This window comes from Chroicocephalus ridibundus, chromosome 6, assembly GCF_963924245.1.
Source record: "Chroicocephalus ridibundus chromosome 6, bChrRid1.1, whole genome shotgun sequence".
In the NCBI taxonomy this organism is placed as follows: Eukaryota; Metazoa; Chordata; class Aves; order Charadriiformes; family Laridae; genus Chroicocephalus; species Chroicocephalus ridibundus.
In genome coordinates, this window is record NC_086289.1 from 60553725 (window position 1) to 60579887 (window position 26163).

At 56.4% G+C, this 26163-nt stretch overlaps 1 protein-coding gene across 2 annotated transcripts in view; it reads right to left on the reverse strand.

Moving 5' to 3' along the window:
- Positions 1–26163, reverse strand: part of EPHB1 (EPH receptor B1) — an 86543-nt gene that overhangs the window by 9592 nt on the left and 50788 nt on the right. For both annotated transcript variants that reach the window (XM_063340143.1, XM_063340144.1), the window contains exons 4-16: positions 21998–22153; positions 18573–18908; positions 14992–15173; positions 13673–13835; positions 11464–11572; positions 11180–11244; positions 7307–7429; positions 6019–6266; positions 5518–5733; positions 3257–3406; positions 2516–2709; positions 1855–2010; positions 130–1492 (exon numbers count right to left, since the gene is read on the reverse strand). In XM_063340143.1, the coding sequence (XP_063196213.1) occupies positions 1384–1492; positions 1855–2010; positions 2516–2709; positions 3257–3406; positions 5518–5733; positions 6019–6266; positions 7307–7429; positions 11180–11244; positions 11464–11572; positions 13673–13835; positions 14992–15173; positions 18573–18908; positions 21998–22153 (2207 nt within the window). In that variant the 3' untranslated portion in view covers positions 130–1383. The remainder of the gene's footprint in view (positions 1–129; positions 1493–1854; positions 2011–2515; positions 2710–3256; positions 3407–5517; positions 5734–6018; positions 6267–7306; positions 7430–11179; positions 11245–11463; positions 11573–13672; positions 13836–14991; positions 15174–18572; positions 18909–21997; positions 22154–26163) is intronic.

The following is a 26163-nucleotide window of genomic DNA, read 5'->3' on the forward strand; positions in this document are numbered from 1 at the left end:
TAAAAAAGAATCAAATTAAACAGGCGGAAGCATTCACTGGGAGAGGCTTTAAGGAAGCGAGGAGAAAAATACCGAGGAGGAGGACAGATGGACAGACGGACAGAGAGTACACGAGACGAAGGGACCTACCTCTGAAGCCATGAAACCTAAGTCTGTAAATCAGTATCAAAATCCTTAGGTCCGCAAGATGGGGGAAAAAAAAGTCCTCCATAGCCATCTTCCATAGCATCGCCGAGGCTCCAGAGGCCTTAGCAGTCTGTTTCCCAGAGCATCTCTCCTCCTTCTCCAGCAGTCACCAACCCAGTCACAACCACGCAGCGGCTCCTCCGCTCCCGTCCCATCCCCGCCGCACCGGCCGGTCCTTGGCGTCCTCCTCCCCGTTCGCAGGATGCCGAGGGCTTGCTTCGCCGTCGGGCGCTTCCCTGCTCCCTCCCGCTGCCAGGGGCTGCGGGGACAACCCCCGGGACCCCCCCGGGCCGGGAACCGGCTGGCGGTGATCTTCGGTTACGGACAAGCAGTGAGTCCACAGTAAGTCGACAACGTACACACGCGCACGAGCGCACACACACACGGGAACACCTCTTTCCGTTTTCCAGGATGGATTATTATTATTATAATTTTTTTTTAATCCTTTTTTTTTTTTTTTCATTTTTGCAAAAAAAATGCAAGCGAAAGAGAAAAAAGAAAAAAAAACCAAAACAAAAAACCCAAGGTTTTCTATTGAAGGTACATCTCTTCTTCAATATGAAGACATTAACTGGATTGAGTCGGATCCCCCATGCAGTGGTCAGCGAAGTCCTTTGGTAGTTGCCGGAGCGGCCCCCGGGCAGGAGGACAGGGAGCTGTGGAGACACCCGAGGACGCTTCCACCCGGTCCATGAGCAGAGCCCGGAGCCCGGAGGGAGGGCGAAAGAAGAAAAGGAAGGAAGGTGGTTTCCCCGAACAGGATGCTCCATCTCGTGCCTCTCCCTTCCCCAACAGCCCCTTTCCTCCTCCTCCTCAGTTTCGACCACTGCTCACTGGTGGTGGGATTGGAGTCTGGTCTCTAGGGTTTGGGTTTTTTTTTTCCCCAACGCACATTGGTTTGTCTTCATTGTTTTTTGTGTTTGTTTGTTTGTTTGTTTTGCTTTTTAAATATATGATTTGTACATATTTATATGTATTTATACGCTGTTCCCCATGACATCGGTAAGTGTGCTTCTCTTGGTGAGGAACGGAAGTCACCAGTTAGAGATGAGTCCCAGGAACATCCTTCGCCTGCAGTCGCAGTCCCCAGGCAGTGGTGGCACCTCTCCAAACGCTGCCCCGCGGCGCCCGTAGGTTCCTCCCCTCCCACCTCTGCTGCGTGCCCTCCCCGTCCCCTCCCCGTCGAACAAAGGGACATCATGCCATCGAGGTCGGAGACTGACTCATCTGTACTCGCATGGACTGGACGCTGTTCAGGATCTTCTTCTGGTGCCCAGCCAAAGTCACTCCTATTCTCAGGAGGTCTCTGGAATACAGACAGACAATGGAGGAGCATCAGTGGGCAGCTGAGGGGTGGCGTGTCTGTTTTGCTGAGGGATGTAAGCTCAGCTGGTCCATGCCTTTCAGCAGAAGAACAGCCAAAGAACCCAACTGCAGCCCTGTGAGCATCACTGGGGGCGAGGTGGGACCAAGAGACACCCACCCGCTGACCCCTAGATGGTCAATGTGGCCACCTCCAGACTAGTGTCCTTCCGCTGACCGGTGTGATGGATGCTCACAACCTTCCTTTGCAGGTGCCTTGCACCAACCTTCCCACCTCCCCGCAGCCCCAACCCACCCCCAGCAGCACCCAGTTTTTGGGCAGCCCCGCCGCAGCACCCAACTCACTCGGATGTCATCTGGGCAACAAGCTGCAGGGAGGTGAAGCCGGCAGTCAGGAAGCTGTCGCGGTACTGGCTCATCTTCACGGCGCTCAGCCAGTCGTCTACTGAGGTAAAGGCAGTGAAGTCGGGGATGGAGCGGTCGAGGAGGGGCTGAGAAGGCCTGCAAGAGGACACAGCGCTGGGGACAAGCCCGGCCAGCACCGAGCGGCTGCCATGCATGAGCCCAGCCCGTACGCAGACGTGGTCCCCAACCTCCCCCCCAGCACTGCCCTGCTCCCGGCACATGCCTGAGACAAGGAAGGCCACGAGGAAGGCCTGTCCCATGGGAATACTGCTCTGCCAAGCAGCGCTTTGCAACCCCGCACGTGGTAATCCAGCTGCCAGAGCCACAGGGACGGAGGCGCCGGCAGAGCAGACACTGCACCCGTATGGTCACACGCCATAAAGAATCAATAGCAAAGAATTATTGCTGTTTCTCGACTGAAAACTACATGTTCTTTGTCTGACTGTCAGGGAGAGCGAAGACAAAAAACCCCCTGCGCCTGGCGAGCGATTTATGAATTCCTGTCCCTTCCCTCCGGCCGCACGAGCCGCTCGGGCAGCCTTTCGCCCGTGGCTCGGGATACTGAGGCGAGAGCATCTCCCCTGCGCGCCGGGAGACTCACACAGCGGTGATGGTAGCCACAGTTTTGAGGCTTGCCGGGTTGCGGATCATTTTGTCGAGGGTGTTGACTATCTCGGCGAAGCGCGGGCGGGTGTTGCGGTCCTTCTGCCAGCAGTCCAGCATCAGCTGGTGCAGGGCGGCGGGACAGTCCATGGGCGGCGGGAGCCGGTAATCCTGCTCGATGGCGTTGATGACCTGGCAGGGCAGCGGGGGAGAAAGCGGCACGTGAGGATGAGGGACTCGGATGAGGTGTCACACGGGGAAAACCATCAGCCGCCCCCCGCTGCTCCTCTCCCCGCACCGCGCTGCCTGTGCTGCCAGCCCATTTCATCAGCAGCAAAGGCAGCAGGAGGAGACGCTCCTGGCCCCGACGGAGCCGGGGCTCTCGGAGGTTAATCTCCGCTCTGATGCTCCGCGCGCCGCAGTTCCTCCCGGCGGAGAGCTGCCACTCATTATCTCGGCGGATGGCATCGGAGTACAGCAGTCCGACTACCAAAGCTCTTTCCCTGCTCGTAAACCCTCTGAACGTTTTCAAAGGCCCTGCAGCTTGCTGAAGTCCAATTACCAGCCCACTGGCTTTTCTTCCCAATTTCCCTCCTTGCATCCTCTCGCTTCGCAGGCCCGTTTCATCTCCAAAACCGAGCGCCGCCGAGGCTCCGAGAAGGAGCAGATAGCCGTTCAGGCAGGGCTTTCTTTTGGGAACCCCCCTGCTAGAGCCTTGTGGATGACTCCCAGTGCTTACATCTTGGTTGGACATGTCCCAGTAGGGCCTCTCCCCGAACGACATCACCTCCCACATGACGATGCCGTAGCTCCAGACGTCGCTGGCCGAGGTGAACTTGCGATAAGCGATGGCCTCCGGCGCCGTCCACCTGACGGGGATCTTGCCTCCCTGCAGAAAAAAGGAGAGCAGCTGAGAAACGGCTCCCTTGGCAGAGGAGTCCGGACATCCATGAGCCGGGGTTGGAGCCATCCCGCCCACCCCTGGGCCACCGGTCCCTGGGCACCCCGCTGAGGAGGGGGCAGGAGGGACCCGATGGGAGGAGGAGGAGGCAGGAGCCGAAAACACCCCCATGAATTGATCTTGTACCTGCACAAAAGGGCTTCGCTAAGCAAAACAAAAGGGTTCATCCCTCTCAGGCGTCACCCCCTGAAGTGATGCATCCCTGCTCCGGCTGCTCTGCAGGTCCCGGCACATCGGTGGCCTGTCCCCAGGTCCCTTCCCAGGGAGACAGGAGGTGATACGGGCTACGCAGGACCGCGCTAGTGCTCGTCTCAGGTAAGGAGCCACCGGGATCTCCGTCCCTTGGCCTTCAATGAAAACAAGGTCTAACCTAAGTGCATCCTCTACGGCATCATCTAGGCTCCCACAGCTGCTGGAAGGTCCTTCCAGACCCACTTTTGGAACAGGAGGCAAAAAGCAAAACACCTTGAAGCCCCAAAGAGGACTTGGAAAGCACTGGAATGGGAAAGTGCCTTTGGCAGAGAGCCCCTCATTGCTCCTAAAAGCTCCAAATCAGGTTTGGCACCTCAAGCCACCCCATCAAGCTGGAATCCCAGCTCCTGGGAGGACAGGAAGGGGGCAGGGATGCTGTGGAGGGGCAGCAGGTACAGAGGGGCTGCTCCTTGGGCAAGCGCCACTAAAATAACAGCAAAAAAAGCCAAGGGATGGAGGAAAAGCACAGACATGCATGGTATTTACTCCGGGCAGAATTGCATTGTAAACCGTTTAGCGCAATTGTTTTCCATAGCCTTTCCAACAAAGCGTCAGCTGCTCTTGAAGGATGAATGGCAAAAAATTTGATTTGAATAACTACAAATGGAGAAATTAACTGCTAGGTTGTTTTTCCTGCCTTTTCCCCAGAGCTAAAAACCTGCTGTGGGAGGCAGAGTGATGTAATGGCAGGCACAGCATCACTTCCCAGCTGCCGGGGAGATCTATTATGGCCTAAATTAAATAAAAACACAGATGAGATAATCTCTTTTATCTCTAAAGGTGGAGAAAGGCTACTCCATGCCTTCATCCCAGCAGCTACTGCCGGGGGCTTCGAACAACAAATAGATGGGCGTCTGCAGGACGGGTCAGGGGGGATCATCCCGCCAGCAGGGGAGGAAGAGCGAGGGGCTCCAGCTGGGCTGGAAAACGAAGCCAGCCCCAAAGGCACGGCCACGGGTTCCCCGTTTTGCAGGACAGGGTGGATCCCGGCACCGGGGCACAGTGCGGCAGCCCGAGACGCTGCTTTGGCAGGAGCCGTTGCAGCCTTGCGCTTGCACCCGGCGCACGCACTTTTAATTAATCGATTAGGCGAGGTCAACGGGTTGCTCATCCCCTTCTCCTCTCTTCATCCTTAACACTGATAAGGGTCTTGTGAGCCCGCTGGCAGGACGACGGCCACGGTGGAGCTGGGGGTCCCCCAGGGCAGCAGGGAGCCAGGGGACAGTGGGGATGCCATTGCCTACGAAGGAGTTAATTAAGGACAAGAAGGGTGGCTGGGGAACAGCAGAGCTCCCATTAGGCTTTCCTCTTTAATTAATGCCCGGAACAAGTTTCCAGCAGAGGAAGGCAGACCAGACCTGGAGCGCCGGCTGGGGGAAGGGGTGTTAGAACGCCCTGACTGTGCTGTCAGGAGATGCTGTGATCTCCCTGCCTCCCCTTCCCGGTCTCTCCAGGGACTCCTCCGGGCACCTTCCCTCCATGCAGGACAGGGAAGAGGCTTATCCAGAAACTGCTGAGGGCAGAAATGTGCTCGGGGGAGAAGGGAGGCAGAGAACTCAAAACAGGGAGGAAGAGAATGGAGGGAAAAGAGGATGATGGGTGGGAACCACAGCCAGGGTCTCCAGGGCCACGAGCCTATGTGGTGGGAATCCTCCTGAGATGCTCCCACCCACGGCAGAAGCTCCAAGGCCTACATCCAGCACCCTTCTCCCAGGTGCAGCTGGCAGAGGGTGCAGGGCAGGCACGGGGGGTGCTGGGCAAGACCAAATCTTGCAAGAGGTACGTACCAAGGAGCTGGTGTAGGTGGGGTCGGACGTGTCGTCCTGCAGGTAGCGCGAGAGGCCAAAGTCCGACACTTTGCACACTAGGTTGCTGTTGACCAGGATGTTCCTGGCAGCCAGATCTCGGTGCACGTAATTCATCTCCGCAAGGTACTTCATCCCAGCAGCAATTCCTCTGAGCATCCCCACCAGCTGGATGACGGTGAACTGCCCATCATTTTGCTGCGGTAGGAAAGAGCAGGCCCGGGGTGAGCGTGCAGACCCCACTGCGGGACCAGAGCTGCTCACCCCCAACCTTGGGAGGGTGCTGCACCTCCCCAGAGGACCCAGCTGCCCTGCCGGATTAAATCAGAGTTATGCCAGCACCAAAACACACGTGTTTTGGGGGTGCACAGCAAACGGCAACCAGCTCCCGAGCTAAGGGAACAGGCTGGGATTTTACAGGACGGGATGCCAACATCTCACTCCCAAATCCCACAGCTGACCATCAGCCCCACCTCATCTTACCCGCAGGAATGAGTCCAGGGCCCCGTTCTCCATGAACTCTGTGATGATCATGACCGGTCGGCTTTTGGTCACCACCCCTTCCAGCCGAATGATGTTGGGGTGGTCGAACTGCCCCATGATGCTGGCCTCGCTCAGGAAATCCCGGCGCTGCTTCTCCGAGTAGCCGGCTTTGAGTGTTTTGATGGCCACGTAGATCTCCCGCTTGCCGGGCAACTTCAGACGTCCTTTATACACTTCTCCAAACTCCCCTGCAAGCGCAAGACCGGCCGCATGAAACATTGCAAAGAGTCATGGTACCTTGAGCGGTTCGGTCTCCAAACCAACCCGCTGAGAAATGTCAGCCAGGTAACACTTCAGCAATGCCCTCCTCTCTAAATCTACTCGCCTGCTCTCTTTAAAAGGAGCAATGTCTGCTGCTTGGGCTTGCAACCTTCTCCAAGACGACAGAGCCCAGCACCGACAGAGGCAGAAGCTGGGGCCACTCCACCTAAACCCCCGCAAGAAGGATTTGCCGAGCAAGAGCATCAACATGTAAGGACTACCCCAAATACAAGGTGGCAGCATCGATAATCTCGGTTGCCTTTTGGCACATCACTTATCTCGGAACGGAAAATAATTGGCCTGTTTTCATTGACGCCCTCTGCTTTAGAATACAGAGAAAGTGTCCTCTCATTTTCAGAGGGAGAGCCTTTCCTTCACCAAGGCAAAATTTGCCGGTGGAGGGATTACGTTTAAGCCAGGTTTGCAGCCACTTTGCCTTGATGAGCAGCAAAGGGTGGCTGATACATTGCTGAACTTGATCCCGACCGAACTAGCTCATCGCTTGTTTGCAGCTTCCCCCCGGCTTCTCACTTTCTCTTCTAGGAGTACGACACGGTTATTTAAAAAAGGCAATAAAAGCAGCACAGATGACACACAGATATGTGCACGCATGTGTATATATACATATGCATGGGAATATGGCAGAGACTAGAGCGAGATCTGGCTTTTTCTTGTTATCTCACGGAAAAGGCAATTAGGAAACCCCAAGAGGCCCCGCAGTCACCCAGCAAATATGTTCATGGAGCCTTTCCCACCTCAGAGGAACTTTGAGAGCAGAAACCAACCTCGTGCCCACCCTAATCCACCACAAACCCAGGAAAGTCTGATGTCTCGAGGCTTCCTTGAGAGTTTCCCGGTGAAAGCTCATGTGTGCACCCCCAGAAAATTCCTCCAGGTGAGTGTGTGGCCATGCAGGACCATTGGAGAGGGCAGGGAGGGATGTGCAGCCGGGGATGGTGAGACCCACCTGCTCCAATGACCTCTTCAATCTTCACAAAGGATACATCGATCTCCTTGGCGAACTCTCGGACCGCCTCGTTGGGGTCCTCGTAAGTGAAGGGGTCAATGTAGATCTTCATCCCTGGAGATCCTTGTCATGGAAATTTGGGACCGATGGCAAAAGGGAGAGAAAAGCAAGAGCAGTTGTGCCATGGCCAAACACTGGAGATCCCTTTGTCCTCATGCTCTCCGTATGCCCATTAAGACGGCGGCTATCGCTGTGCTCACATGTGCTACCTCCCAAAGACCCTTATCGTCCTCTTTGGTCCCCCCACTCCATCCAACCCTCCTCTGCTTCCCCTCCTCTCCCCCTCTGCCCTCTGCTCCTCCTCCATTATCCTTCCTCTTCCTCCTCCCTGGCGATGGGGAGCAGTTATGGACCTGAACTACAATTAGCTGGCTTTACAGCGAGGGCTTTACGAGGCTCCATGCCTTGGTGAAGAAATATTTATTTACCCAAAAAGGCCTCTGATAGTTTTGTGGCCGCTACTAAATTGACAGAGTGCGGCAATTATAATCAACAACCTGTACGGAGCCACAAAATGCGGCTTTGCCAGCCTCCGTGACAAGCGTGCGGTCCCTTGCACGGGGGCAACATGCAGCAGCAGGATGCGGCCATGCTGCAGGGAGATGCGGCAAGCAGGCTCTTGCCCTTTTCAAATGGGGGAAAAACCAAAACAGACCCCAAATTCCCCAACTGGGGTTTTCAGGCATCGTGTTTGGATGTCCTGGGGCTTGCAGGGCTCCCGAGGGGGCACGGCTGTGGGGCAGAGTGTGGCCACTGCCACCTCCAGGGCTCAGCAGGGTGCCAGCGTTACACCACAGTCCCCAAAGGGGACCCAGAGAGGGCTGCGGTGACACTTTGAAGGTTCAGCCTTTTCTCACCCAAAAAGGAGACTGGGGATGGCACCGCAGACCCTCAAGGTCATCTGTGGAGTGACCAGGAGGGACATTGCTGCCCGGTCCTCCTCCCTGAGGTGCCTCGGCCTTAGAGTGACTAACACGGTTTGATTATACTGTTAAGGACCTCACCAAAGGCCACAATCCCGTCGCACTGGCGCTTCCCGGAGCATCTCTAGAGCTGACACGCAGATGAACGCACAGATCACAGCATCGTGCCGGGAATCTCACCCGGTTCCCGGCTGCTTTGCAAGTTTGCCAGCAAGTAATTCGGGAGGAGGCAGGGAAGCCTCGCAGCAGGGCATCGCCGCTGCAAAACAGCCCCCGAGGGAGAGCTGCCTGCGGGACCCCCGGGGCTCGGGAGGGACCAGGCAGGAGCATCTTCGTCCCCCAAAAGGGGCATTTGGGGCAAAAAGCTCTGCACCTCGGAGGAGGGCACGGAAGGCTGCAATGAAGCCATCTGTGCATCTCCCACTTCATAAATCCCTTTACGGCTCTGTCTCATACACTTTAACTGCCCCATAAATTTTTTTACAAGAGCAGCTGATGCTCCAGCCAGGATTACAAAGGGATTTACAAGATCGTAACCGAGACTGACTCACTGATCAAAATATTGAAGAAATAAAGAAGACAATAATGCCAAAGTTTCCTGCCCACTGTCAACACAGGATGGTTTTCAAACACCCTCCGCTGTGCCCCAGGCGCTGTGCGGGGGCTCACTAAACACCAGGTTCAGCTCCCCCGCTAATCCCCATCCTATCTGAATGAGTGCAATTAGGGCACCTGTACCCATTACTCATCTCTGCAAACCTCAGCCACCGGCTCACCGTTGCCACGCAGGCAAAAGCTGGGCAAGATGCTGGGTACCAGAGCATGACATCGCAAGCAACCCGTGCTGCGCCTGCCTGCGAAGAGAGCGCTCTCAAAATCACCCCGATGCTCCTAGAAACTGCCTTAGGCCATTTACCACTTCCACAGACGACGGCAAATTTTTTATCGCTCTTCCAAAGCTGAAGCGCTCTGCCCTGTGACCCCGACTCTGGCGTTGGATTCCTCCCGACACCATTTTTCCTCGGGAATAAACATCATGGGGATGGAGAAAAACCCTCGCCACAGCTTCAGCAGGGCACTTTCCCTATTTCCCCTATCTCGGAGCTCCTGGCGAAGCAATGGCAGAGAAATGACAACCCGAGAGACCCCATCTCACCCCAATTCCACCCCCCAGGGCAGCTCTTGCCAGCAGCAGGCAGCCGGCAATCCCCCGGCGGGGGGAGCTCCCGGGAGGGATGGCAGAGCCATGCCGGGGAGGCTGTAATTGCTGTGCCGCTAAACACACGGGTGATTCGTTCCGGCGGATGCACTCGTTACTCCATTAGTCGCTCGCCACAAATTTCCCACCTGTTTCGCTTGAGCATCGGCAATAACGGAGCGCCTGGAGGCTCGCTAACCTTGAAAGGGTTTTGCTGCGCAGCCGGCAGCCCCGGCACCCCCGGCTTTGGGGCACCGATACCCACATCGCCCAGCTTTAAGAACTAACCTGGTTTGAACGCCCTGAGTTTGGGGGAGTATTTCAAAACAGGGGGAAAACGGGGCGGAAAAAAAGTCCAGCTGCAGCCCAACACGGGTTTAGCCACCAGGCATCAAATAAATCATTCCCCGCCACCCGCGGTGCAGAAGTGCAAAGAAAAGAAGGGAGGAAAAGCCCAGGTCCAGCGTCTTTACATATCACCCGGCGATGTTTGGAAAACAGTTTATCATTTGCTGGGAGGTTTACGGCCCCCCACAGCCCCTTCATCACGTTGGGAAGGTTCAATACAAAGCTGAGGTCAAAAGAGATCTAGTATGCCTTTGCCGGGTTGGCTGGGCTCTCCTGGCTGCCTCCAAACCCTTTTCTTCCCTGTCAGCCTTCCCATTTTCCTCTTCCAGGCTTTCCTCTTCCAGGATGGATTGCTCCATCGCCATCCCTCCCATCCGCTCACCCATCCTGCTCCCGACTTCCCCAGCCATCCTTCCCCCAGCCCTGCATCCCGCCAACATGCCTCTTCTCCGAGCAGACGCCCAGGACCCAGGGATGGTTTCTTCCCCCAAGGCAGCAAAAAGCAGCTGGGAGGCATTTCCAGGAAAGAGTAAATGGGATGTACGTCCCGTGAGGACAGGGCATGGAGCCTGTGGGCAGCCGGGGCGGGGGGGGCAGCTCCTCACCCTCCGAAGCTGATGCTTTGCTGCTTTATTATCATTTCCAGCGATCACAACGGCCCGCTGGCTGCTTTGCCAGGAGCTGGAGGAGCACCTGAGCACACATTACACACCACAGGCGCCTCGAATTTATTCTGCTGTGCCGCTCCACCAACCGCAAAGGTATCTTTGGAAAAGGCCCTTCGAGCTCCAGCTCTCCTAGTTGTTTGCCAAGGGGATCAGCAGCCCAAAGCCAGTTAAACCTTCACAGTCACTGGCTGTACATCCTTCCCAGAGTAGGGTAGAGGGCAAGCATTAGCCACACGACTAGGATAACAGCAATGCCGGCCACCAGCCCCCCTTTCCAAAATCCAGAGTCCCTTTCGCAGTAAGAGCAGCCCAGCACCAATCCTGGCCCAGGCAGAGCCTGTGGCAGGAGACCAGGAGCTCATTTCCCCCTCCGCACACTGCTTCTCCCCTTCCCTTCCTCCTTTGGCCTTCACGGCATCCTCTCCCCATCGCCTGCCCCTTACATCCCCTCAGAATCCATCCCCACCTCCCAAATCCCCCTTGTTGCTCTTCTTTTCCCACCCACAATCCTGCACCACTGCAAAATCCTCCCCCCGCTCCAAGACACGCTCGCACAGCTGCGGATATCTCTCCTCCCACCCTACGGGCCTCTCCCTCTGCCCCACGGGGCTTTCCTCCCCCGCCGAGGAGTGGGAGGGTTCAGGAGCGTTTCCCCTGCCCGCTTTTCCCCGCTCACCTCGCCCGGTGCTGTAGTGCTGTAACTTATCGCTGTACACCGCCTCCTTGCTGTAGGCGCGCTTCCTGGGAGAAGAAGGGAGACAACAGCCGGGCTTGAGGGACAAGCAGCTGGAAACAGCCCCAAAGCGCTCCCCTGCCAAGCCACACGCGGCGAGCGGTGGCAGCTCAGAGCTCCCTCCAGCTACAAGGGTCTCTCATCCCTCCCTTCCTACCCCAAATCTCTCACAGATGCCTCTTACCACCTCCACCTTCCAGGAAACGCAGCATCCCGCCGGGACCCACCTGCTGCAGACGATGGAAATGGCCACCAGCGAGACGATGAAGACCACCCCGGCCGCTGCGGACCCCGCAATCAAAGGCAGCTGCTCTCTCAGCTCCGACTTGTAGTCATCTGCAAGAGAAGAGGGATGGGGTGGATTCTCCCTTGCACGCTCACGGAGTAAGAGCAGCCTCCTGGGAAGGGGTCCCATAACATGTTCTCTGACCCCACGGGTGCTGCTCCCATGGGAGGCTGGTGGGAAAAGGGACATCCATCCAGGAGCGTTGGTTGAGGCACGTGACGAGCCGATGCTGCGCTGCACAAGGAAGGATTTATCATGCTCAGCTCACATGGATTTTGGGTTAAAAATACGGAAGAGAAGGTCCTAAGAATCACGTCAAGCCAACGTGATTGCACCCGCTTTCCCAAAGAGATGAGGTTCACAAGGTGACTTTGTCCATGCCTCTGGGGTTTCTCTTCCCTCAATAAATTTAAACCTGTTGGTCGTTTCGACCAAATTTAACAGGGGGTCTCAAAGTTCCTACAAGTTGCAGGAAAGGAGGAAGAGAAAAGATCCCATTAATAACCAAACCAGCCGGGGAAGGCTGCGCCAAGAGTTCAATCATATTAGACATCAGAGAGTCCACCACGCAACAGTTAACCTTGAGAGAGAGGCCCAGGAGAACCCAAGCACCTTCACTGCAGGTCCGTTGGGAGGTGTTTATATACAACAGATGGCACGAGCCAACTCCTTTTCCAGGGAGCCAGAGCACGCCTCCCGCACCGAGCATCCCTCAAACCCCCTCGGCCACCCCCTGCGTCCCCCAGCAGCAGGCTGGGGGGAAAGCCGAGGTGGCACCGGGAGGACTGGACATGCCTGGAGCAATCCGGAGAAAGCCACTTGCCACCTCCATGTGTCTCCCCCTCTGCCCCGTTTTCCCCTTCTCCTGCCCTGCCCCGTTAGCGGCGTGGGGACCCACCGCCGTGTGGGTGGATGGCGCCCAGCAGACCTCACACTCCTGGGGGCTTCTGCAGACCTCCAGGAACACCCCCTTCCCCAACTATCCCCAGCAGCCACAAGCAAGGGTTAAAATAAAATTCCCTCCAAAAGAAAGCGTTTAGCACCCTTTTATCTGTATTCTGCTACTCTGCAGTTAATCATTAGCAACCAGATTTATCTCTTGCACGCCGCTTAAATCCTGAGAAATTCTCATCTAACAATCAATTATTATTTAATAATCTACACTATCCATTCTTATTAAATTCCATTTAATTGCTTATTTGAGGCAGGATTTTTCTTCTCGCTTCTCTAATTCTGAAGATTCGAGGCACTGGGGGGGGTTTATTACCATTTCCTTCCCTTTGGTCGCCCTGTGTGGTTTTCCTTTCCCACCCCGGCTGGCACTCAACACCAGCGCAAGCGTGGAGAGACACAGTTTTAGGAAAGAAGGAAAGTTTTAAGACAGACAGACAGCGGGGCTGGGACCCACAGGTGTCACCTAAGTGGAGCGGGAACCATGCTGGCAAAGGCAAGGAAGGGGCTCCTTGGAGGGACTTCAGCTCCCCCCTTGTCTGGAGGGGCAGGAGGACCATGAAAGGAGCCTCGCATCATTCACCGATGTATGTATTTGTCCCAAAACTGGGATTAATGAAACACTCTCCCATGAGTTATTAGTCTCTAAAGGGATCTAGCGTTTGTGGGTGCAGGGAAAGGCTGGGGCCAGAGGAACAAGAGCACAACTCCAGTGAGGAGGCCAGAAGAAGCCGTGAAGTCCGTGAGCTAGCCCTTTCCCTTCGACACACCACCTCAAGGTGGGGAATCAGTGGTTAGAGATGGGTCTGACCCTTCCAGCTTTGCCCTCATGGCTCACATGCGGCTCCGAGCATCCCAGGAGAGCATCCCAGGGGTCCTTCCTCCAGGGATCTACAACCTCCACCATGCTGGACTTGCAGCCGGCGGCAGGGGGGCTCCACCACCACAATCAGCAGCAGGAAAGACAAAACTGCAGCTAAATAGCAGGGGAGAAGACAGAGCTAAGAGATTTAAAGCAGATTACTCCTCCAGCTGGCGATTAATAAGACGTCGCTGTAAATCACCTGGCTTTCGCCACGCTGCCCGCTGGGAGAGAGGTTTGCAGAGACAAGTTCGTTTAATCCAATTAAAGCCCGAAGCTGTCGCTGGAAAGACAACCACCCCCTTTTGCCTCCCTGACCCCCCCATCCCGGACTCACCGTCCGTCAGCGTCTGGAAGCACATCTTCCCGCTGTACTTGCCGTAGCCGGCCACGGTGCGGGCTCGGACCTGCACCACGTACACCATGCCGGGTCGCAGCCCCTCGATCCTGGCCGTGTTGGTCTGGCTGCGGGCCATGGAGGAGTTGTACTCGTTGTGGTCCTGTGGGCATGACCAAGAGACGGTCAGTGGGGACAGCGAGGGGAACGATGTGCCCCGCGCCCCATTGATGGCAGGGATGAGGTTTATCTGCAGGGGGATAAAGCGGTGGCCCTGGTTCTGCTCCAGGAGCACAAGAGCCGGAGCCTGGGCGAGGTGGTTTGGACCCTCCTGGTTGCCCTCAACCCCTGACACAAAGATCCTGTAGGAGCATGACCCATGAGCTCTGCCTGGTGTCCGGGTAGCTGGGGAGGTCGCCACAGCATGTCCCTCCCCAGCAACCCACTTGTCCCACCATAGCAAAGAGCATGAAGCAGCGGGGAGAAACAGTAAGGGCATCCAGAGCACAAACACTCATGAGCAGTAAATTCCTCCTCTTTAAAGCGTTGATGTCCCTACCCATCAAGAAGGTTCAAGGGCAACTTGACTCTTCCGAGACCCCCAGCCCCTACGGTCGCTGCTCTGCTGGCAGGGGTCCTCGTGCTAAACCTTGGTGGAAACCTCATGCGTCTCAAATCTCATTTTTTGCAACATTCCCCAGTGATTTGCTGTAAAGGGGCCACTGGTGAGATCATCTAATTATTCACATTTAGAGGAATTCATTAAAGCTGGCAAGACATGGGAGAGATGAACAGCTTGGGCTCGGCACGGTTCACCGCAAGGGTTGAGAGCGTGTCCCCTGCGGGGAAGGACGGCTGCCAGCGAAAGGACCTGGCGGGAGGCAGTGACCCAAGACAGGGACAACCCTGATAACCTTCGCCGGTCCTCACCGTCCCCCTCCTTTCCTCCTGACACTATCCCCACGCTTCAGGTCTCTGCTCACCCTAGCAGGTACCAGCGTCAAGGCAGCAACGGGCACTGATGTGCTGGAGAAAATGCTGCCCATGGGGGAGGAGTTACCATCTGCAGCGGCAACACTGCTTCCCTTCCTCTGGTTGCACCCTGCTCCCACCCTCGGGAGCCAGTGCGGGCAACCAGGCGTCCATCCCACAGCATGTCCCACCACCCGAACCTTCCCAGCAAAGAGCCTGACTCAAAGCTCATCCATGTTACTCCTCTCCCAGCAAGCTCAGGACCAGAGCAGCCTCCCAGCAGCGTCGTACGAAGCTCCGCACACCCCCGGCCCACCCTCCATCCTGAGGTTTCCACCCAAGCTTACCGCTGCCGGCCTGGAGCCCACGGTGCTGCTGACATCAGGCGTGCAGATGCGGCTCACCTTCTCGTAGTAGCGGATCTCGTAGTCCAGGATGATGCCGTTGGGCTGCTCGGGCTGAGGCCAGGACAGCGTGATGCTCCTCATCGTGGCGCTCACCTGGTGCATGATGGGGACAGTGGAGGGTGCTGCCGAGGAAGCGGGGAGGGAGGGAAAATTAATGGAAAGGGGTAGGACCCACGGCCCTAGGGAGGAGGAAGGTCTCCTGGGCACATGGAGCATCCTGAATTTCCCATGCCTGAGGTTCTTCACCCCGTGGGACAAGCTCCTATATGAGCAGTGGGAAAAGCGGCATCTCAGCAGCTTACATGAAGCCAGAGCAGCGAGCCGGCGAGGGACTTCTGGCATTTAAACCAATTAGTCTTCTTAATTAGGGGCTTAGAAATCCTCAGTGCTCCTTCTCCTCGGGATTGCTTGCTCCATGAATGTCTCCCACGGGTGGGCAAAGCCAGCAGAGCCCTCCCCAAGCGGGGACAAACCAAGCTCGACAACGGTCTCCAGCTCTGCTGACCATCTTTTGCCGTAGCAGCCTCTCCGGGGGACGCAGAACCTAGCACCGCAGGAGCCTGTGCCACGGCTGCCACCCCACTAACAGGGCGTAGGAGCAAATATCTGCCCACTGTGAGGACGACGATGGGAAACCAGGGCAGGGACACCCCGTCCCAGCAAGGGGACCCCACGGGGCGCTGGAGCCTGCAGCACAGCTTTGGCTCAGCCCTGTCCCCGAGGAGCTGCCGGGTCCGCCCTTAGGGGCTCTCTGGGGGTGCTCACCCTCAGCGCCCAAACACGCTTCTCCCAGGAGTTTTATTTTCGAAGCCCAAACAAACACTTGGCAGAACAGTCTCCAACCTCCTGCAGCTCCTCGCCCGCCCTGGGGCCATGGCGCAAAGGTGCTCCAAAAGCAGCTCCATCCCTGCAGTCCCCGAGACCTCCCGGGCAGCAAACCACAAGGGTCCTGGGCATCTCGTCGCAGCATCCCCAGAGAAAGCAAGATGCTCGGCACTCGCCAAGAGTGCAGCCGGCATCAGGTGTGAGCCCATCACGGTTTCTCCAACCCCCTTCCCTCCCCGCCATGCATTTCTAACCAGCCTTGCCAGCCATGCCACACACCACGTTGCCCTGCAAAGCTGCCCACGGTATTTCAGTCCACGCGCCAGACCAGAGCCAAGCGAGTAGGTTTCCTAAAAGAGCTGGCAGGCACATTGTCCCCGCTGCCGCTGCTCCCTGCCCCGCTCTCCCGCATGCACTGGAGCAAACCTGGGGCTGTTCTGTGTCTGCCAGGAAGCTGAGCATCCCCGGAGCCGAGCATCCCGGAGCCGAGCATCCCAGAGCTGAGCACCTCCGGAGCTAAGCATCCCGGAGCTAAGCACCCCCAGAGTTGATCAACCCAGAGCTAAGCACCCCCGGAGCTGAGCATCCCGGAGCCAAGCACCCCAGAGCTGAGCACCTCCGGAGACGAGCATCTTGGAGCTAAGCACGCCCGGAGCTGAGCATCCCGGAGCTAAGCACCCCAGGAGATGAGCATCCTGGAGATGAGCACCCCTGGAGCCAAGCATCCCAGAGCTGTGCATCTCCAGAGATCAGCATCCCGGAGCTAAGCACCTCCGGAGATCAGCATCCCAGAGCTAAGCACCTCTGGAGATGAGCATCCCGGAGCTAAGCACCCCCGGAGCTGAGCATCCTGGAGCTAAGCATCCCAGAGCTGAGCACCCCTGGAGATGAGCACCCCCGGAGATGAGCATCCTGGAGCTAAGCACCCCCAGAGATGAGCACCTCCAGAGATGAGCACCTCTGGAGCCAAGCATCCCCAGCAGCAGCACCACCAACACCATCCTTCCACCATCAAGGACATCAAGCCGCTAAATTAGTCAGGAGCCACTTTTCCAAAGGCTTTTTGCCCTACAAGTTACACTCGAAAGGGCCAGAGCCAGCCAATGTGCCCCTGATCCTGCATTTAATCCTACCAAAAGCCTCCAAGAAAGGTACGCAAGTCTCTCCATTCCCAAAGCGGCACTGGCAGCACCTGCTTGCAGGGTCACAGCTCCCTGTCCTGCCCTCCTCCTCACCGTGCCCAGAGTGCAGGCAGCACTACGCATGGAAAATGCCTCCTCCTCATGGATCTGGGGCAGAGCTGAGCTCGGCACAACCAGCTCAGGGTGCGGGATTGTGCCGTGGACGGAACCTGGGGGTGGTGGGAGCCCGGCTCTGCTCTGCTGCACTGGGAGACGTCTATAGTCTGGCACCACCTTTGTTTACCCGGCGTATTTAATCCCGTATTTATTTTTTTTTTTCAATCTCTCCAGATCCGCTCCAAGAAGATGCTCGTGGGCCGAAATTAAACACTTAGCTTGATTGCTGTTTTGTTAATTGCTGTGCCTCCCAGCCCCGGGGCGTGGGGGAAAGCGGGTGGAAAAACCCGCTGCAAAGCCAAAGGGATTTTAAATTTAGCACCGATCCTGCCCTTGGCACACCTGATGCATTTCCATCAGGTTACCCCACAGCCGCTCCTGCAGCACTGGGGGCATTTCCATGGCGATATTCAGCCTTTGTAGGACAAACAGGGAGCGTGGGGGTACGGACAGACAGACCTGGGAGCCCTGGCTCTTCCTGGCTCCCGGGCAGCCCAAGGGTGAGAGATGAGCAAAGAGAAACACCCCAAAAATCCCACCGCAGGAGAAAAGGCCTGGAAACCATCAGCAGGTTTGATTGCATGTGGTTCAGGAGATGGCGATGCCAGCCAGGCACGAGCGTAGATTTGCATTCCCCGGGGCCGGGAGACAATATTTACGCCAGGTTTCTGTCTCGTGCTGTCCCGAGGGAGCGGGCTGGCGAAGGCTGCCTGCGTTACATGCTCGGCACGAAGCGGGAATGACCATCCCCTTTCTCTGCCCAAAGCAGGCAGGTTGCCATCCCCTCCGCTCCCCGTGCTCTTCGTGGCAGCCCAGGACTGCGTCCCCCCACCCCACCAGCGTCCTGGCTTGGCCTGGAGCTGCTTGTTCAGCTCCTGACACCAGATCGGGAAGAGGGAGGGATGGAAAGGGGCAGGGGAGCCTGGAAAAGGGAGAGGGATGTGCCAGGAGACAGATCCTGAATTCAGCCCCGGGATGCTGCCCCCCTGCTCCCCGCCACGGTGCGATGCTCAGGCTGTTTCAAGGCCAGATTCAACCCCAGCTCCCTGCTCCCACTTGGGAAAAGTAGGGAAAAGGCAATGCTTTTTCATCCCCAGGCAATCTAGAGAGGGATAAAAAGCAGGCATCGATCCTCATCCCGTCCCCTCCCGCAGCCCAGCTCCATCTTTCCCTGGGGCACAGGCACCCTCTCCAGCTCCCCCATCCCTCTCCCTCCCTCTTTTCCCGGCCTTTCTCCCCACTTCCCACTTTCCCCCAGCCCACCCAGGGCCGGGTGCAGGTTTACCGCAGCCATCCCACACTGCTCGCATCCCGGGAGCTTTTTCCTTCAGATTGGGAGCTTGCAACACGTAGTGTATGGCTTAAAAACCCCCGGCACCACACCGTCCCAGGACTCACCGGCTTGGTTGGTGGTGATGTTGACGGAAACATGCTGCGGCGGGAAGGGGCTCTTGTTGGAAACCCCGTTGACAGCCTGGATCTCAAAGGTGTAGGGGGTGTGCGCCCACAGGCTGCTGATGAAGACCCGGGTCTCCGTCAGCCCCAGCTGCCTGGGGACGAAGTCCACGTTGTCGTCACAGCGGGAGCAGGTGCGTCGGTCCGAGCGGCACTTCTTGCAGACGATGTTGTAGGTGACGTCATCCCGACCCCCTGTCTCCCGCGGCGGGTGCCACTCCAGGATGATGGACGTCTCGTTGACGATGGAGATGACATTGCGGGGGCCGGATGGGACACCTGCGGGGAAGGAGAGCGCTTGAGACAGGCCCTGGCCCAAAACGTTATGCTCAGCCCTAACAGGGCTCAGCAGGAGCCCCGGGGGGGTTCCAGCATGGAGAAGGACACCCCACAGCTCCGTCTGATGCTCTACCCATCACTCCTGCCTCAGGAAGGATCCGGTCTCCACGGTTTTGCCTGATTCAGGGTCAGGCTCTCCCCATCAGCAACACCGACCAGAGAGAGGGGTTTCACAGTTGGGGATGAGGACTCCCACGGCACAAATCCACTCGGTCTCCAAAAGAAAAGACTCCCCCACGCAGAGTTCACGCAGGTCTATCTGCGAAGACGGACCCATTTTAACGATTGGGAGATGCCGAGTTAGCTCCAGCACTCACGTGGAGAAGCACCTCAAAGAGATTATCACAGCGAGAGAAACGCCACTTAGCCGGCCACGCGGAGAAATGGAGGGGCAGCGTGCGGAAAGAGAGCCCGGAATGAAAAGCGGTTATTAACGGTTCGATATCTCAAGTTGGGAGCCCGGGAATTTAACGGCGGAGAGGAATGCTCTCCTCCGCACCCCGGCACCGCTCGCTGGCTTGTGAAGCAGCTGGCATGTTGGCTAAGAGATCAAAATTACATTGATCAAATCCGCCGGGAGCCACGGCAAATGCTTCGGAGGATGGGAATTGAACTCCGATTGCAAGCGCTGCCGGAACGCGGAACAAGTCGATAGGGAGAGAGATTCAGGAGGAATCCAGGCGGGAGAGCATCATCAAGGCACAAATGCGCATCTGCCCAGGGCTGGGGAAGGATTTGGGGTTAGCCAGGACGGCTCCGCAGCCAAAACCACAAAATCTGGCTGCTGGGTTATATTAAACAAGGAAAGCGATTAATTACTTGTGGCGGCAGGGCTCGGCACTGCTCTTCCAAGGAAGAAAAAGGACTTTGCCATGATAGGGGGGAGCAATAAAAATGATGGAGGACTTGACCTGCAAGGAAAGGTTAAGAGAGCGAAACACGCTCTGTCTTGGGGAAAACCATCCCGGGGGAGCCCTCCATGTGTGTGTGCTGGGGAACATCGTTAGTGGCTAACGATAAATTAGCCCCGTTATTGGACGGGGATGGGCCAGGCAAAGGCGGCTTCGTCAGCACAGGGGTGAGGTGGCTGGTGGGATGGAGAGGTCACCCCGTGTGGAGGACCTGCAGGTGACGCCCCGCTGCGGCCACTGCTGCCAGCCAGCCCCGGGGGGTCCGTGGGTGGCCACCCTTGCCTCGGTCCCTGCCTGCGCCGCCCTCTCCCCCTGCTCCCTCAATCACAACCCTGGCAGGCACTTTGGGAGCCGCTCTGAGCCGTTGCTGCGGATACTGCAGATGAAAGCGTTTCGTTAAAGCGCCTAGGAAAATGACAGCCTATAAAAAAAAATAATTTTAAAAAATAAAATATAAAAAAAAAATCCATTCCCTTCCATTCTTTTCCCCTTTAGCAGAGGAAACGCATGTGTCGGGCAGCGGTTGCCAGCGCGGCATCCTCGCTGGAAAGGGCTTTCGCGGACTCAAGGCACAGATGTCCCATCGTGGGGCCACCTGAAATCCCATTAGCAGGTAGTGGAGATGTCAAAGGGGCGTTACAGAACAAGGCGGGGAGGCAACACATCGGGGGCAGGAGTTGGGGGAAGGACATCAGTTCCCTGAGGAGAACCAGACCAGAAGACTCACGAAGGCTGGGGGAGAAGGATCAATAAATAGCAAGTTACCCTCAAAAAGCTGCAACCTGTCTCCCGAACCTTAACCCAATCCCCCCTCCTTGTACCTTAAGCAGACAGTATCTTTTCGAGTTTTTCTTCAAGAAAAAGGGAGAAAACCATCTTTCTTCCCAGGCCCAGAGACAAGCCACTGTTTGTCCCCAAATTCTGTGCGCCCCCCATTAATTGCAGCCCCTTCCCTGCCCTGCGAGGGCACGGCCCTCGGGAAGGGCTCCGGTCCAGGGCAGCGCCCGCAGCCTCACGCTCTTATTTACTCCTCTGACACGGAGAAACTTTGTCGGCGAACAGCTGGCGTCTGAGATTAGAGCGTTGTAAAATTAAGCACCGCCGAGAAGAAATAAAAATCAGCAAATAGACTTTTTTATACTGTATTCCTATAGCACAGCAATACTGTAAATCAGCTACGTAATGAGACATAATAAAGATATACAGATTATCTGCAGTCGTGCTACCTGCTGACTACCTCCGTTCTGGCAGCTCAAGTGATCCAGCACAACAGGCAAATCCTTTCCTCGTTTCCAGCATGCGTTCCAGGCAATCCCCAGCACCAAGGGGCCGGAGCATCCTCCTGCTAAAGCTCCCTGACGGGCTGATTCAAGGGCCTGCAGCGTATTTGGGTTGGGGGGGAAGGGGGATTCAGGCTGAGACTCACTTTCCCAGCGGGCTGAAGAGCACAGCAGCTCCTCCTTCTCTCCTGGGCTCTCTTCTCACCAAAAGACAGGTTTGAGGCCGCTGCTGCCATCCCAGGAGGCTCGGACAGACAGCCGAGAAGCGACGCATCGCGCGCAACGCCGCACTGAATACCAATGTTTAACGCACCCTTTCCCCCTATAAAAAAACCACTCCGTCTGCAAGACCATGAACAAGACAGCAAGAGCAGATAACTTCAAATTCTAATTTATCCTAGGGACTATCTCCCTGCCATCACCGCTGCTGCCAGAGTGAAGTACAAATTCCGACGGCTGCCGGACGAGGCGGGCTGTGGGGCCACCCCATCGCTCGTCGTTCGGTGCGTGCCACGGTGGCGTCAAGACATCATCTGCTCATGCCGGCGTGGCAGTGAAGGGATTCTCATTGGGGCAAGGAGCATTTCTATAGCATGTGGAGGAGGTGCTGCGCCATGGGGAGACGGACAGGTATTCCTTATGGGCACCCCGGCCCTTGGGTGACCGCCAGCCGCCCACCCAGCTGCTCTCTCGCTCCCCTCCGCCGCAGGACGGGGGGAGAAAATGGGATGAAAAAGCTCATGGGTTGAGACTTCATCCCTGCCGCTTCCCCAGCAGCAGAGGGGAGTGAGACCCCTGCGTTTCCCCCACCACCGCCAACCCCGACACCGTTACTCACTGGTGCAGGCAGCTGCCGGCGGGTCGAAATCCGCCCGGTAGTAGCCGTTGCGGCACGTGCAGAGCGGTGAGGCCTCAGCGGTGGAGCGGCTGTTGGAGGGACACGGCGTGCAGACCCCCGCGCCCTGGCTGGCCTTGAAGGTCCCCGCCGGGCAAGCTGCAAGAGAAAGCAGAGAAAAACAGTTGGGCGCCGAATCGTCCCGGGGCAGAGGCGAAAGCAGGCCCTCTTCTTGAAACGGGGCAGGAAGAGAAAGACAAAGAAAGAAATAAAGGAAAAATAATACACAGAAAAACTCCTCCCTTGTATCAGAGCTAAACGGTGTAGCACTTTCCTACGGAGCTAGGATGGCCATAAATTTCCATGCTGGCCATGAATTATTTCTGGAGCCACCAGGAAAACCCTGAAATCACACAGTGAGAGGCAAGTTTTGCATGGCGTCCCCCAAGACATCAGCCAACCCTGGTCTGAAGCAGGTACTAAGCCTAATTGCAACATGCACGCTCTCCGCAACGACGTAGTAATTAGCCAGGCAGAGCACAGGAGCTGCAGCGTCTGCTTTGCTCCCCACCGCTTGTACCGAGGTGGAGGGACAGTGCGGGGCTGCGGGGCTCCATTCCCCCGCAGCACCCATGGGGACACGGATGCCCAGTGGCAGGACAGTGTTCCCCTTCTGCTGATTCAAAACAGCCCTTTCCGTCACCCCAACGACATGGCTCAGGTCTTGCATCTCTCTTTCCATGCAAAATTTAAATATTTAATTAAAAAGTTGATGCGAGGCCCATGACAATGTGTTGAGTCCATCCCATTAATCCCCACAAGCCCGGGGCTGGGGTTAATAACCTTCCCGGCCGTCGGCCTCCGAGTTCATTCAAGCAGGAAATGGTAACTAATTCATAAATGAGAAGATGCTCCCGTTACAGTTACGGCGAGGCTTTAATCAGTGACGGTGGGAGGTTTCATTAATTAACCGTCTCGCTGCTCTGCCGTTAGAGGGTAATGACGGAATGACAAAGACGGGGTCCCTCATCCCTGCCCATCCCACCGGTCCTTACCGACAAGGCGCCAATGAACGGATGCCCATCCATCCTTGACGTCTCACAAAACCCTCAGGTAACCCCTACAAAATCCAAAGGCTGCAGAAAGGAACATCCAGATTCCATATCTGTACTCAAGGGACCAGACTTCCACCCGGGCCCACCACCCGGCCGGGGGTTCCTCGCCTCGCACACAGAGTGGTCCCACCTCCGCTTGGCTCCCGGCTCTGCCCCCATGACGCTGTCACCTCCAAGGCACGGCTCTGCAGAGAAAGACCCTAAGTGTCTCATAAACACGGCGATGATTGAGATAATGGAAAGTGCCTCTTAGCCCCTGTCTGCTGCATCAGGATATGAGGCATCTCCTAGAAGCCGCGAAGAGGAAATTAATAGGAGCCAGCAGGAGTAACCACTTTGATGCAATTTCCTTGAGAGATAGTGGACCATCTAATCTTTATTGGAGCCCTTTAACCTGTCATTCAAAACTCATGAAGGCCTCTTGCTCACACGGTCTTGCCAGATATTAAAAGATGATAAAAAAGGATAAATCAAAACAATATTTTACAATTTTATTATTCAGGGGATTCTTTTTTTTTCCCCCCTGCCTGAGGCGCGCAACTGGCTGCGACGAATTGTCTCTTTCCAATGGCATTAATCGCCAAGTGCATCCCAGAGGGACCAGCCACCACCTTCCACTGCCTTTCCTCCTCCCCACCACGGGAGGACTGCCGAGTCCTCCGCGTCCTACCGCAGCCATTCCAACACCTGGCCTCTCGCAGAAGCACTTAGGGCCGTAACCCACCACCTCATGCAGCCAGACAGCTAGGCAAACGGCGCCACCATGCACTGCAGGACGCTGGGTGGGCAGATGAGGGTTTGAGGGGGAACTTCAGGATGCCAGAGCAGAAGACAGCTGGATGCAGACCCTTCCCTGAGCCACACACACAGCCCTACGCCCCAAAACGGCACGAGGAAGCACAGAGTTACACCAGACACGCAAGGCAGGAGACACAACCACGTGTGGACACCAAGACTTTGAGGTGGATCTCCATTTCTTCACCTCTCCCTTCCCACCAGCAACCTCCCCGTGATGTCCCTGCTCTCAGCAGCGTTAGCATCTGTGAGACATGCAAGAGGTGACTTGTGGGCTCTAGAGCTGGGGGACGCGTTCAGAAACGTGCCTGAAACACGCTGGGCTCTTTGGAGGAGCAGGAAGGAGAGGGCAGCAGTCCCAGGGAACCTGTATTTTGATGGAAGGGGAGGAAAGAGGGAGGGAGGAAGATGAGAGGATTGCAGCGCTACGAACACGCCTCAGTTTTAAGCGTAGAGGCATGTTGGTGGGTGGGTTGAAGGGGTTTGTTACTTTTTAATTACAATTAAGCCAAGGGATGCCTTGTCAAAATAACCTGAACAAAGTACACTTCACAAAACCCAGCGTCCTCAGGTTCCTTTTATCACTTCGCTTAGCCCTAAATTCCTGTAATCTGCAGGCACGTGGCTCTTAATTGTTATTATTACCAATTAGCATTTCTCTCCTGCAATTACACCGTGTTTGCCTTAAGTCTCCCGCAGCTCCGGGGGAGGCTGATGCCACCTTCCTCCCAAAGCCGCTGGGGGCTGCAGCTCCTGCTCTCTCCGCTGCCCACGTCCCCCCCGTCTTTCTAGGGGAGCCGAAACACCAACCTCAGATGGAAGACGAAGCCAAAGATGAAGCCCGAAGCCCCTGCGATGCTGCGGTGGGGTTTGTGGAAACCCACGCAGCGCGAGATCCATAATCCATCGGATAGTAAACACATAGTCCAGGCATGCGGCTGGTAAAGAGGGCTCAAGCCCTGGAGTGAGCAATAAATCACCCCACTAACGGCAAGGGCAGCGTTTGCCGTGATTTAAGGGCTGCTGCAAGAAAGTTTCCCAGAGCTGGTAAGGTCTGGATCCGTAATGGCATGTCGGACCATCGCGGGATGAGGCCCTGCCTCGGCTTTCCCTGCAGAAACAGGCTCCTTCTGCCGGTGCCCTGGCTGCGGCACAATCTGCATCTCTTCAGCCCGGGGAAGAATTAATTGATTGTTGATTACGTGGGCTGGGTAAGATTAATGATGTGCTTAACTATCCATTTCCCGGCGTTTAAGCACCAGGGGTGTGTTTGTAAATGAGGAGGCACGAAACCCAGCCGTGCCGCTCGGCGGCTTCAGCGCTCGCTGGGGCCGAATGCTCAGCATTTAAACTCCCCCGCCACGACGCAAAGCTCCCTGCGGATCAGCCGTCCTGCCTGTGGATCGGGAATGTTGGGCATCCCAGGCAGCGAGGGCCCAGGCATTTGCCGACAGGACGCTTTTCCCAGGGCCAACAGAGGAGTTTGGGGGTAGGAGGGAGCATCACTCCAAGCTCCTTGCAGTGAGAGGTCATCGCTGGAGGTTTTGGGGGAGGAAAAAGAAACCAAAACAGGTCAAGTCTTCTCCTGCCCGAGGGGTGACGGTAGGTGTGGCAGCCGATTTGCAGCCCCAAAGGGCTGGATGGAGCCGGGGCTGGAGTCCCCCTCTTGCCCCCCCCAAAAAGCGTGGGGTGGGGATGCAGCCACGTCCCACACGGGGCAAAACACCCGTTGAAGGTAGGGCAGACCCGCATCCCCATCGCCGCCTCCCTCCTCGCTCGGCAGCTTGCACGGGGCGGGATGAATTATTGAAGCAGTAGCGGCACGCAGCAGCATCGCCAGGCTTTTTGCTCTGGGAATCTCTCCTGTCTTAACCACGGCAATCCCGTAGCTTTATATTTCGGGTGCTAGGAGGAGTCAGAGGTAAGCAGGATCCAGCCCAAGGCAACGCCACCGCCAACAGACCAGATGCTCAGCGGAGAGGGTGCAAGCACAGGGGTATCCAAGCATTTCATTTTTCAAACTAAATCCTCTCGGTTAACGCCTGGAACTTGCACTTTTTAATTACTCTCTCAGGGACGCTTTAGTCAAAAAAAAAAAAAAAAAAAAAAAAAGAGAGAGAAAGAAAGAAAGGAAGGAGACATCTCCTCTATATTAACTTGCTCTAAAGCTCCCCGGGGACACAGGGTGGCATTTTTCCTTATCAGGTTTTAAAATAGGAGCTTCTGCAAAGAATTAGAGTCTTCAAGCTGGCGACTCCC